At 37.8% G+C, this 13,801-nt stretch overlaps 1 protein-coding gene across 3 annotated transcripts; it reads right to left on the bottom strand.

Moving 5' to 3' along the window:
- Positions 1-4,200: 4,200 nt before the first annotated feature.
- On the bottom strand, positions 4,201-11,088 carry zdhhc23b (zDHHC palmitoyltransferase 23b). 3 transcript variants are annotated; one of them, XM_078938235.1, is made up of 7 exons: positions 10,873-11,088; positions 9,557-9,711; positions 8,050-8,736; positions 7,612-7,779; positions 5,780-6,014; positions 4,859-5,046; positions 4,531-4,768 (listed from the first exon to the last, which is right to left on the bottom strand). In XM_078938235.1, the coding sequence occupies exons 2-6, from the start codon at positions 9,700-9,702 to the stop codon at positions 4,897-4,899; spliced, it is 1,386 nt and encodes a 461-aa protein (XP_078794361.1). In that variant the 5' UTR covers positions 9,703-9,711; positions 10,873-11,088; the 3' UTR covers positions 4,531-4,768; positions 4,859-4,896. The 3 variants fall into 3 exon arrangements, with proteins under 3 accessions (XP_023805857.2, XP_078794360.1, XP_078794361.1); XM_023950089.2 differs by having other exon boundaries at positions 4,201-5,046; XM_078938234.1 differs by having other exon boundaries at positions 4,201-5,046; positions 10,740-10,884.
- Between the last annotated feature and the right edge of the window lie 2,713 nt (positions 11,089-13,801).

Genomic DNA, 13,801 nt, shown 5'->3' with positions numbered 1-13,801 from the left:
CTGTACTTAAGCTTGAAATGTAATTTCTTAAGTATGATACTTTTTGCTAAGGGGTATCCATCCATTGTGCCATATGATTCTTTTTTTTTTTTTTTTTTTTTAACTTGTCCTGTCCAACAGCTAGGCAAACAGATGAGAGCTGAGGGCCTATTGTGTTGGACATATTTTATTTTAACAAGAGGGGTTATTGCCATATGATTCTTGTTAGATGGTTCTTGGAGAGCGGTCCAACATTTTTAGTTCTCCGTTTCATGTGTCGTTTTTTAATTTTTTTTTTGGCAGCCACTCACAAGCTCACATCTCCAGACGTTTCTGCTAATCGCTTTATCTCTGGTATACTAGACTGTATCACTGTAATGGAATATCAGGAAAGCCCAACTGTTAATAAATAATTATTAAAAAAAATCATAAAAAGGCCAGAAAAATATGTCATCTGGTTAAAAAATAATAAATAAATAAAGATTGTTTTTTGGATTGTAGTAAATAAAAAGCATCAGACGGCTGAGAGGCCTGCATAGTTCCAGGCTACCAGATCTTTTCATGTCATCAAGAACATTTACTTTTTTCATTTAAATGTTTGATACCTGCATTTAAAAGCTCTCCTTAGACTTTTTTTTCCTTTTACATTCTCAAAACAACAGTTTTATGTCAGCTGATAATATTATGAACCATTTCAACATGTTTTCCAAAGATTTAATGACTGCATTGTGGACTTCTGGAATCAGTGCTTCTACTAAATTGGAGTGAAACCATCTTTGTTTTTTTAATTTAGGTCACGAGAAAACATGAAGCTTAAGAAAGTTTCATGCTATTTGAGGTATTAATTAAAGTTGATCAAAAGCTTGGCAATAATTATATCTGGGTTACACTTTAGAGCAACTTTCTTTTGAAATTAAAACCCCTTAAAGTTCAACATTTATGTTTTTTGTTCTACTTATTAGTTCACTCATGTTTTAATGCTTGGAATTAGGCAGTGGAAAAGTAAGTAGTAGATAAAACGTTATTTTATTGTACAAAGTAAAGACGTGCACTGCTTTTCTTAGCGATGGAGGCCCGTGCACGCCAGCGTGCAGAGCGAAGGAAGGAGATTGAGGAAGTCAAGAAAAAGAAAGAGGAGCAAAAGTTGGTGAGATGGGAAAGTTAAAGTTATTATAATAAAAGGTCTGGGTATGAAGGCAGCCTTGAACAATCTTAGCACCAATTTGAATGGCCTTTCCAGGCCGAGATGAAGGCTGCTGAGGAGCGCAGGCAGCAGGAGGAAGAGGAGGAGAAACGCCAGGCGTTGGAAAAACGCAGGGAGGAAAAGAGGCTGGAAAGAGAGGTGACCCGTATTTCACATTTAATGACATCCAGGCGGTTAATTCCTGTCAGGAACATGTGACACGGGATTTAAACCACGTCTCACCTGCGTCTGCACAGAGAGAAGAGGAAAAACAGAGGCAGCTGAAAAGGCAACAAGAGCTTGCAAGACTTGCCCATCAACACTGTAACAAGACCTTGTTGCTACAGCGAGGCCTGGTGCCATGGAAACGCTTCATTCAGTTCCTAAAAGTCAACAAGGAGGTAAATGCCCTGTCCTGCCCTAAGCAGCTGCCACTTTAACATTGTCAAACTGCAGCACATCAAGTTTTGTAAAGCAAACTGTTTGGAGCTTTTTATCTCTGTAGGATTATGAATAAAAAGTATTAAAATGTGAGGGGTTTATCATAGAGGTCACGTGTGTAACATGAGTTTCAACACATTTAAAGCTCGTTTGGCTAAAGGCAGCTGGAGAACCCCAGAACAACAAGTCAATTTTAGATCATTCTTTTGTTTGTTCATTTTGGGAAGCAGCAATAAACAGTAGTCAAAAAAAATCAATCTTATTTAAATCTTATAAAAACAGAAAGAAAGAAAAAAAAACATCAAATTCTGACCCTGTGGATTCTCTGGGGTTAGGAGCACATGCTGTAGCTTTGAGACTTTGAAAAAGTTAGGTTACACTAGTCTGTCATTCCTTAAAGACCCACTCAGGTGAAAATCGTGTTTTTAACATTTTGTTGTGGCATTTTGCTGATATAGAGGATATTTTCTGTATAGAGAAACTTGGGCTCAAATTTGTATTTTTTAGTATTTCTTTTTAGAAATAATAAGAGCAGATGAAAAAATGCTGTTGGAAAAAGATGGTATTTGTTAGGTAGAAAATAAGCTGGGCGGGCTTCGATGTCTCTGCTCCGCTCCATCCTGATGCATCCACTTTTAGACCACTAGATCCACGTACGTCTTTGTTTTTCCTCGTCTTAGCTGGCATCTAGCTCCAAACTGTACGGCGGGATAGCTTCAATATTGCTCGCTATTTTTGTTGCACCGTTACCGTTAAGTTGGAGGCGTGAGGGGTGGAATTTATTTATTTATTTATTTATTTTTAATAAAAGCACCAGTTTTTAATAATTAAGAGACTTGTGGGAACACTTTTAAAATACATCAAAAGATGATTGGAGTGATTCTTTTAGTCTTGGCTCTATAGACTTATTTAGTCTAAAGTCAAGGTTTTATGTTTGAAATAAAGTTTAACTTTAAGGCCACCTAGATATCAGAGAATTTATCCGTTAAACCTTCTATAAACCTAACAAAATCCCTAAGTGGTTCAATAAAATAAGTGTTTCTTCTGTATTACCTGAGCTGTTTTTGACTTTTGAGTTTGTTCCTTTCATGAACGGGGTACACAATATGTGTTAAATAGAAAGCAATACCATTTCAGCTGCATAAATACCTGTCCACAAATACAAGATTGGCATTAAAATGCAAGAGTATAGTGACATATTTCCTGTTTGAAAACTACCAAAAAAAAACACTAAAGAATACACCACCTAACCTCCTCAATCTGGTGATAGCTGTAAGCGATGAGAAAAATTAACAGAGCCGAGATAAAATCCTTCATATGCCCATTATTCTTGGGACATGCATGCCTAAAGCAAAGGAGCACTCAAAGTGTTTCTACCTGGCTCCTCATGAATGACTGCTTTTTCTGCTCTCCACCAGCTGGCTGAGAATCATCACAAGCTCCTTCTCCTGAGGCGCTGCACTCTGCAATGGCAGCAATCAGCAAGAGAGTCCATGTCGGAGAGAAACGCTCGTGCAGATCTTCTGCAGCAGCACTTTATACTGCGGAGAGGCTTTAGATGTTGGATGAAAGTATGTAAATGCGTGTTTTACCCAGCATAAAATTACTGCAACCCTTTAGAGATGTATTACAGAAAGCATGGTTGACATTGGTTAGCTGCATTTCTTCCTGATCTATGATAAATCCTCTTCACATTGAATACACTGCTGGCTAAAGCTTCACTGAGCACTCTCCTCTGGGACTGTTTCAGCTGAGAGACCTGCAGGTGGTTCAGGAAGAGCGAGCTGAACGTTTTTATCGCAGACACACTCTGAGGAGGTTTCTGCACACGCTGCTGGATTATGTGACCCAGGAGAGGCTGGTGGAGTGGGAACGTCAGGAGCTGGCTCAGGGACACAATAACAGGTCTGCTACCACAACCTTTGCCATATGCTCATCGCATGGCTGCAGTAATAGAAGTGGCTGACAGGTGTTGCACTGACATGTAGAGAAAATGTTCAGCAATTCCTGAATGCAAGCAAACAGCAATCTGGCTTCTAATGTTAGATCTCTGGCTCTGTCGCACATTAACCAAATCATTAGCGTTTAACCATGTCTCCATGAAAAATAAGAACATTTGCTGGAATATGTGCTTTTGCATATTTTTGCTTTTTTAGAACCCAAATGGAAATATAAAGAAATAAGTAAAGCTTTATTTCTGTAAGGTGGTTTTATTTTAAATAAAATAATTCCACTTGGCCCTTCTAGATATATTTGAAATGATTTATACTGTAGCTAAAAACATGTTAAAAAAAATTATCTAATTTGGGGGGGGGGACTTTTAATTTAGATGGAGGTATTTTTTAATGCAACTTGTCTTGGTTCAACAGTATTTTATGCACTTCAAGTTGAAAACCAAATTTAGACTTTATTATCCAGATATTTGCAATATTGAACTTTTTCAAAATATATTTTTTTATATAACAAAGAATTTTTTTTAAATACCTGAAAACAATCTTAAGTTTCTTTTCTTTTTTTACTGAACACATCATAGAGACCTGTATAATTCTCAACTCCAACAATGACTGATTTGTTTTTGCAACTATCAACCAAAAACATTCTTACTTTATTTTTTATCTTTAATATAAAACAAGACATTAAAACAAGGAAAAGAAACATATTTCCCATTTTGCACATATTCACATATTTGTTAAATAATCCACAAACTCCACAAGTGGGTCATAGTCAGCAAAGTTCATTCTATGGGAAACATGAATGGACCCCCCCACCCCCTCCTCCATGGCAGCTGTGATTAAAAATAGAGCTCCGTGAAAATCCTTTATTTTCAGTTTCTAAAATGTGCCCTCCGTTTGTGAACCGTGGTTTCAGATTTTCTACACTGTGCTCATGGATTTAAGAAGGACGGGGGAAAAACCTGAAAGCAAATAGGATTTCCAGTGTGCTTTATTTACTGATTTATTTTGCCATTGACACCAGGCTGGCCCTTTTTGAAAAAAACTTCACATTCAGTATTTATAAAATCAACTTTTTGCATAGGTAACACTTCTCAAATGAAGTTCTCCTTCAGATACATTCACTATAAAGCATTAACATGTTTCACCTGGGAGGTTAGATCTGCTAATGGACCACAAGCCAAGTCAACACTCAACAGCTGCCCACCTGCCTCTGTGAACACACCCCAAATAGCACGCAAAAAAAACGTAATTAGATGTCGTCAAGCTGGAGGTCCTTCTAATCCAGTTTGCTATTGCTCACTTGCTCTTTTCCCGTCTGTCCTTCCATCTGTTTGTATTTCAGACGGGTGCAGCAGAGATGTTTCCTGGCCTGGAGGCAGCTTCCATGTGTGATGCGCAGGGAGAGAGAGAGGAATGCTCGGCGAGAGAAGCTGATCCGGAGAGTGGCAGAAGTTCTGCCCGACTTCCACTCCCATCCTTTATGAAAGCCTTTAGGAGAGAAGTGTCAGCGAGGCCGAAAAACTATTCACCCACACAGACAACCGTGCAAACATCAAAGTGTCACTGTAGCAAACAGAGGCATACTTCAATTACTTAAAATATTCAAGTAGCTACAGAAAGGACCGAAATGGACAATACTTCATAACTATTTTGACACAAAACAATGAAATTCCATCTAGGATTGAAAACCAGATGTGCAATGAAGCATGCAGCTTCATTTTTTTTTCTGTTTATTCTAGTTGCAAGTTAAGTCAAAGCAACTAGAAATATGTTACTGGGAATCTATTGCTCGTGTACTTTACATTAGCTTCACGCTTCATTTATCTGTGCGAAGTGCAGTTAAGGAGGATGGAAGAACTGCCACGTACAAACCACCCACCCACCCATTGATATTTTTGCCCCCATCAGATCAGAGGGAAAAGATCCAGAATGGAGGAGGGTGGTTGTCATGCAGCAACACATTCAAGTGGATTCTGCATAGATGGGAGGCGAGCTGTCGGTCAAGTTAACGGCAGTAAATCTTTGAGGTTTTAGGTTCTTATTGCCAGACAGAGAAAGTCCAGATCGTTGCTAAGCTCTCAGTTTCAATTTGCTGTCCCCAGCTAAAGACCCGATCAGTAATAGGACCATGCTGCCATCCAGTGGATGACGTGGAAACAGCAGCGTCAATTCCCAAAGGACAGAAAGGTCACACCAAATGAGCAGGAGAGGGGGGGCTCACTTTGTCTCCCATGCTCATGAACTCGGACCAGTTGCCGCTGAAGCCTCTGGAGTAAACCCCCGTTTCCACCACCAGCCCCCAGCAGGAGCTGCGGGCGCTTTTCTCGCGGAGGGCAGCTCTGGCCTCGCGCTCTGTCACATTGCAGCTTATGTTGACGACTTGCACCACCAGCAGGTGAAGAACACCAGCTGACACAATGCTGCAGTACCACACACAGGTGAAGCAAAGTGCAGTGCTGCAACACAAAAACAAGGAGAGAAGGAGCTCAGTCTTAATGTAAAGCCCTGTGCCTTATTTCTGACACCATTAGTTCTCAAAAACAACCAATATTTATATTTTAAAAATATAAGATGTTAGTTGATAGTCTTCAGCAGAAGATTTTTATATTCTGAAATAAATTTCGGATTTGAAAATGTTGGTTTCTCAGTAAAGGCATCTTCTCACTCTGCTATAGAAAATATAAAACCAGATAAGGTCTGTAAAATAATTTGTTTGCTTCCTGTTTTTCATTTTAAAAAAAGCTTAAATGTTTCTGGAACTGAGGTTGTATTTTTGATATGACTTATTTCAAACAACAGAAAACCTTATTTTAAAGTCTGAGAACTTGATTTTTATTTTATTTTTTAAACTAATTGAACAAATAAACATGTGCTTATCCATACTTTTAATTGTTTTAAAGTTTTTTGATGATTTCCTCCTTTTAAACAATGGCTGCAGGATTTATCTAAGTTCATTTCTGCAAAGTTTGGCAGAAGTTTTACAAAAGTCTGTTACAAATAAATAGCTTATTTTTTCCCTGAATGTTAAACAGGTTTTGGGATTTGCAATCAAAGCTTAACTATGACCCCTTCAATTGTACACCAATCTGTAATGCATGAAAAAAACTACATATACTATTATAACAGTGGTATCTTGAGTTAATTTGGGGTGTGTAACCCTTGTGCTATCTTAGATGACCCCACCCTTACTTTGACGTGTTCTCCCTACCATGACAAAGGTGGATAAAGGTAGAAAGATTTCATGTAATCCATGGACACCAGTGACGTTCACAAATCATTGAAGAAAAAAGGTTCAGCGCACTGTCTAGTGGGTCTAGATGACCCAACTCCCAACGTTAAAGTACCTAGGATAGCACAAGGGTTAATTATTAAAAAAAACTATCATTCTTTGACTAAATCTATAAAATACCAAATTAACTTATTTGCAGCTCAGTGTCTTAAAAAAATGTACTTAGGCTTAGTTTAAAAAAAGAAATACAGCAAAAAATAACTGATTTCGTTTTTCATTCTCTAAATTTCCCAGAGTTGTGACCCCAGGCAAAAAAGTAAATAAAAAAATGTGATGACTTTAAATCCTAAACTATCCTGCTTTAATACACATTCAACATTAATAAAAGTATAAAATATATTAAAAGACAGATTTTTTAAATTTTGACACAGCAACAAACTATAGTCCCTAAATATTTCCCATCATCTAGATTGATAGTCAAAAAAGACTTCAGAAAATTGCTTCTGTGACAGATCATAATTTTTAAAAAGCTCTGGCATTAAAAATAGACTTTAGAACTAAGTGATACTATGAAGAGAAGGAACAATTTGTGTAAAAAAAATCATAAAGCTGCAGTGAATAAATGGCAGACCTGAATAGGATTGTAGATGAGCAAAGATGGTCAGTAAAAAAAAAGCTTCTAATTTATCACTTAAAATGTTTTTAAGTTTTTATATCTTCTATAATAATGTTGAGTTTGTCAGATGAGGCGTTTTTAAGTGGCTTTTGAGGGAATAACAGCTGAGGACTCGTCTTTGTCAGTTATAATAAGCGGTTCTCTGTACCTGAACTGGTTGTAAACTCCAGGGCAGTAGAGCAAGGCCGTGAGGAGGAGCTGCTGCGGACACACGCTGCGCAGCACCAGGCCGATGCCGTACAGCGACGTCAGCAAGAAGAGGACAAGAGTGAGCAGGAAGCTGCGGTGGTTGGCCTGCCCCACACAGCTATTTATCCTGCCCTCGCACAGACAGGAGCAGACGCACGGACACACAAACACAAGCAGACCAAAACATTGTACTGAGACTCCAGGGTTACGAAACAGCACACAAACAGGAACACACAATAAAACTGGTTGATGGCGGTGAAGGAGTGATAACACGACATAAAAAAGGGGGCGTGATGGAGTTTAACAATACAAAAACATCTCATTTAACTATCCAACGCTAAATGATTTTGAGTGTTTTGTGCCAACAAAACAAAAGAAAGATTTTAATGGAACCCACCAGACACAGTGGTGGTCGAGACGCAGCACACAGACACCACAGATCCGGCAGTGTCCAGCCCTCGGAGGCCTCACCACCTGGCACACGCTGCACCAGTTCCGGTTACTTTCCTTCAGCTCGGGCCCGTCCGGCTCTGTAAACCCCGTCTGGCTGGCGGCGGTCAACAGGACATCTTGCCTGCGTCCATTGAGGAGGGAATCCCTGTCTGCTGAGGGACTGTAGTACGTCACTGTGCTGTGGATCGCCTCTCTGCTTGTCCGAACAACGCCGGGATTTCTCTTTGAGTGGAAAAGCACCAGTACAGTGAGGGAGACCCCCACTGTCACAGCAGCCAGCTCAACGGGACCAACATCTCCACGGGGAAACACCTCGGCGATGAACAAATAATACATGTACGCCAAGGAGAAGAGAGCCAGGCTGAGGAAGAAGAGAGTTTGTCCTTTCTTTCGATGGGTGAAGTAGTAGTACCACAGCACCAAACCGGGCAGAGCGGTCAGAACCACTAGACCGAGCAGGAAGTGGAGAGCAGCGAGGTGCAGCATGGCAGGGAGGAGAATAAGAGGAGGGACAATGGACAGGTCCAGCTTTTGAGCTCCGCCCCACAGCCAGGGCACACGGATCCGGTCAGAGATGACTGCAGCCACTTGAGACAGGGAGTCAGGTTTCTGAGAATCCCTCTTAAAAAACCTGATAGAACAGGAAACATAATGTTATACCCGTTAAATCTAAAAAGCATATAGTTTTATGAAATTGCTGATGCAATTTAAGATTTGTTGTTATTAGGTCAATCTCTTGTTTTTTTGTTGAATATGTTTTTATTTTTGTTGTCATCAATAATGATTCTTCATTAAAAACACATTAAAATAGTATATTTTCAGCTTCTGTGAAGTAAATTAATTTGATAAAATTCAAACATGATTTCCAGCTCAAGAAAATGTATCTCGCCTGATTTTTGCATTATAAATAAAAAATGTATATATGCATTATCTATATTTTATGTTTTGAGATTTATGCCTTTAGATGTGACAGTCAATAAAAATGTAAATCTTTATTATAATGTAAATCTTTAAGTTAACACTATTTTCTTGTTTAAAAAGTTTGTAAAAAAAAACTGAAGAAATAAGAAAATATTCCACTCATTTTAAACACTAAAACTTTATTTATTTATTAATATAATAATGGTTAAATGTTTGTTTTATTTATACATTTGATAGATATTTTCCACACAGTCTAAAAACTCTTTAAGCTTCTGTAATTTGCAGGAAAATTGTACTAAATAGAATAAATAGCAAACTGTTAAACACGTCGACTATTTTGTCAGCCTTTTAACAAACCTTTTTTTTTCTCTTAAAAACACCTTATAAACACATAAAAGACGGTTTTGGGGCTGTACGATTTAACAGCTGATTTATATTAGAAAGCAATGTTTTGTAGCTCAGCTGTTGAGATGTGCAAATTACTCTACAAAGAGAATGATGGAGTGTCCTATGACAGTAACTTCTCCTACCTGTCACAGGCATCGTCCAGATCCTCACAGTCACAACAGCAGGCGGCTATGTGACTGCGCTCCCCATGTCTGTTCACGTACTCACAGCAACACAAGCTCTCCTCCTCTTCCCCCCTCTTCAACACCTTGTGGGTTTGTTTCTTCATACCAGGCACCTGTCAAAAAAAAAAAAAAAAGAGTGTTTTTTACTCATTTAATTTGTTTGGGTTACAGATTGGAGCCACAGCTTGGTAGTGGATGGACAGCAAAAATCCGTCTTAAAGCCCATTTTGCCGTCAGCAGATTACCATCCATTTGCATGCGTTTTACATGATGGAAACTGACTTTATTGTGCAGAATGCAGAGCAGACCCCACACATCTGACCCAACCCAATCCATCTGCTTCCAACACATCTGTCACACATCTGCCATGCTTTGTGATTTACAGCAAAAGAGCCCTCCCACCCAAGCAATATGTAGGCTTATATATAGCACAGATGGATTTCGGTTTAAGTTAAGGTGTTGTCGTTGTTTGATACAATCAAAACCCCTCAGAGTCTCTCAATCACACACTGGTGAAGTACAAGTAGGTCGGTGTGGTTGGTCCTTTAGATGAGTCAATGCCGATCTTTGGGTTGGGAGATCTGACTATGCTGAGAGGGCCTGAATGATCCTCTCATCAATGTGTAAATGTTAAAATACCAAAACCAGCTTTTGGTTGTGGCAAACTCGATGCAAAGCCCTTAAGAGATGTTAGACTGGGACGGATGAACTGACTAAAGAGTGCAATGGCATCAAACAGCACATCTGCTTCCTGACGAAAACCAAAAACACTACTGAGATGATTCATAGAGCCATAGCAAGTCTCAGTCTCAGCTGTTTTCTGATGGTGACTGAAATACATTATTGACCTGCAGCTGCTACAGGTGTTAAACAACGTGTATATATATATATATATATATATATATATATATATATATATATATATATATATATATATATATATATATATATGTATATATTGACATTTGACGACAAATAATAGTTTTCCACATAAATTGAAATTTATATTAAACTCCCGAGTTTACTTTTATCAAAATCAATTATTTATTTAAACAACATAGGATTAAAGTAGGAAAAATACGAGGTTTTCCGGGATCTGATGGATTTCAATAAAGTAGCCACGAAAAGCTTTAGGACTCACTGTCAGTTTAGGATGCACTTTTTGTTCGATTGTTTGCCGTAAAAAAGGTCAAAATAACGTAAAACTGTCGTTAATGTTGACCGTATCGTCTCAGCTTCGGGAAAACAACAAAGCAGCGGTCGCGTTACCGTACCTGGACGTGCCCATTCTTCCAGAAACGCCGAAACAATTTCCCCCCGCAGGGCTTGTCAGCGGAAGTATCAGTCTCGGCGTATCCGGTGTTTTTTCTCCCCGCTTTAGTCGTCGGTTTTGCCGCGGGAGATACTAGAACGAAAGTGGCTCCAATGAAGGAGACACTTGTAGCCTTCCATGGGACTGCAGACCTGTTCCGGTACTCCGGTTGGGGTTTTTTTTTCTTCACGTTTTTTTTAATCAACTTTATTGCACATTATGTCATTTTACAAAGATGTACTTTTAGGTATGCAATAAAAAACACAACTGCAAATATCAAATACACAACTGTAACAAACAGAAGAACAAGAATAGAGAGAAATAGGCCAGGGGGTTAAACTCTACGAGAGAATACTGAAACTATCACATACAGACAATGTTCAGATTGCTTTTTGCTTCTCTGAATTTCGAATACTGTTGATATACTGATTTAATTCAGAAAGGAATACAGTGAAACAAGGTTTTCTACCAGAAAATTTACATTTATGAACATGGAATTTAGCCAAAATTAGTAAAAGATTTAAAAGAAAAGCAGAGTCCTTTTGCATATTTTTTGATATTAAACCCAACAAAACATCTTTCCAAGATAAGACAAAACAAAAATGAATTTTATCATTAATAAAATCACATATCTTCTGCCAAAACACCTTAACTTTGGGACAATGCCAAAAAAGATGGATAACTGTTTCAGGGGAATTACAACCAAAACTACACAGTGTGTCAATGTTTAATTTAAATCTGTTTTGAATAAACATTTTAGCTGGGTAAATTCTACGGATAATCTTAAAAGAAACGTCTTTAACCTTATTAGTGATTAAAAATTTATTGGGTGCAATATCTTCAACAAACACGTTCCAATAAGACATGCTACGAGGTAGTGAAACAATGTTTGTTTGAAATAATGTTCGTATTGCTTTGTTGTTTTTCCTGGGATAACCGGTCAGACATATTTTCCCCACAGGAGTATTTATGGGAGAGAGTAGAAAAGGCTCCTCAATATTAACTCTGTGTTGGAATTTAAACAGCATGCAGACACCAGAGGGAATAGCTCCAAACACTCTAGCATATTCTAAAGGGGGAACAGGGAGGTTAAATTTAGAGAGAAACTCCTCATAAGTTAAAAGTAAGCCCTGGTTGTTAAATAATTGATACACAAAAATAATCTTATTTCGAAACCAATGTTCTATGAAGAGTGATTTGCGTTTATATAAAATGTCCCTGTCATTCCAGATAGAATATTTGTGAGGTGAAAAGTTGTGTTTGTATACAAGGGACCATGAAAGGAAGGCTTGGCGGTAAAATGCAGATAACTTCAGTGGGATTTTACATACATCATAATCACACATGAGAAAGAAATCAACACCACCAATTTTAGATAAAACATGAAGAGATATAGTGTTCTAAATGGAGCTGGGATTTCTAAAAAGTTGTTTCAGCCAATTAATTTTAAATGTGTTATTCAAGGTAGAAAAATCGAGAAAATTGAGGCCACCTTTGTCATAGGAGTTCATGAGAACATTTTTTTTAAGTAATGGGTTCTATTTTTCCAGATGAAATTAAAAAGCATTTTGTCAATTTCTTTGATAATTTTATCATCAACATGTAAAGCCCAAGCTGTGTATGTTAAGCGGGAAATACCTTCTGCTTTGCTGAGTAAAATCCTTCCTCTCAAAGATAAATCTCTGGAGAGCCACTGATTCAATTTCCTTTGTGTTTTTTCGATTATTGGGTTAAAATTTAGGGAGCTTCTTGCATGTTGGTCTTTTGTTATTAAAATACCTAAATATTTCACTTCAGATTTAATTGGAAGATTATACAAAGTAGTAGCAGCACATTCTTTAATTGCAATTAATTCGCATTTATTCACATTCAAACAAAGACCGGACGCCTTTAAAAATGTCCCAATTACGTCAAAAGCAACAGGAATTTGCTTTTCATTTTTTAGAAAAAGTGTAGTGTCATCTGCAAGTTGAGTAATAATTAGTTCTTTGTCAATGAGATTGATGCCTTCAACTGCACTGGATTTAATGTGATCTGTTAACAGTTGAGAAACTAAAAGGAAAAGATATGGAGAAACAGGACAACCTTGTCTAATTCCTCTCTCTAGATTAAATCTGGGAGAGGTGCCACCTGCTAATTTAACAGAGGTGTTACAGTTTTTGTATAATGTAACAATAGCTGAATAAAAGTATTCTCCAAAACCAAATTTTTTGAAGACAATGCAAAATGAATTTATGGTCTACGGTATCAAATGCTTTGTAAAAATCCAGAAATAAAATAAAACCATTATCATTTATAATGTCTGGATGATCAAGAATGTCCAAAACTAGCCTGATATTATTCATTATATGTCTTCCTGACATAAAGCCAGACTGGGTCTCATCAATTACTGAGTCCAGTGTCAGTTTTAGTCTCTTAGCCAAGATTGTTGCGAAGATCTTATAATCATTGTTTAGTAGCGATATTGGACGCCAGTTATCTAAGAATGACGTGTCTTTTCCAGATTTCGGAATTAATGTCATCAAGCCTTGAGTCAATGTCGTAGGAATAAGTTCTTTATCTATACTTTCTAGAAACATTTGATGTAAAAAGGGAAACAGATCCTCAGCAAAACATTTATAAAACTCTGAAGTCAGCCCATCTGCCCCTGGTGATTTTTTAGATTTAAGTTGTTCTATGGCCTTTTGTACTTCCTCAAGTGTTATCATGCTTTCACATTGCTCCCTTTCACTTTCAGTGATGGTCTTGACTGTTAACGAATCTATGAAGGCATCTGCTGAAACCTGACAAAAGTTAGAGCTATAAAGTTTCTGGTAAAAATCACAATAGTTAGAAATGTTCCAGCAGCGCGAGGACTTTTCTTTTTGACGTCAGACAGGGGTGACTTTTTC

Source organism: Oryzias latipes, chromosome 20 (assembly GCF_053564925.1).
Source record: "Oryzias latipes strain Hd-rR chromosome 20, Olatipes_Hd-rR_3.1".
NCBI classification, from domain to species: Eukaryota; Metazoa; Chordata; class Actinopteri; order Beloniformes; family Adrianichthyidae; genus Oryzias; species Oryzias latipes.
The sequence above is the reverse complement of the archived record's forward strand: the minus strand, read 5'-3'. Positions and strand labels throughout refer to the sequence as shown.

Excerpts from the sequence above, each read along its gene's own strand:
- zdhhc23b (XM_023950089.2), bottom strand. The coding sequence starts at position 9,702 with ATGAAGAAACAAACCCACAAGGTGTTGAAGAGGGGGGAAGAGGAGGAG. Across the intron at positions 7,780-8,049 it reads CTCGACCACCACTGTGTCTG|GATAAATAGCTGTGTGGGGC; the intron begins GTGGGTTCCATT and ends GTGCGAGGGCAG. Across the intron at positions 5,047-5,779 it reads TCATGAGCATGGGAGACAAA|GCTTTCATAAAGGATGGGAG; the intron begins GTGAGCCCCCCC and ends TCTCTCCTAAAG.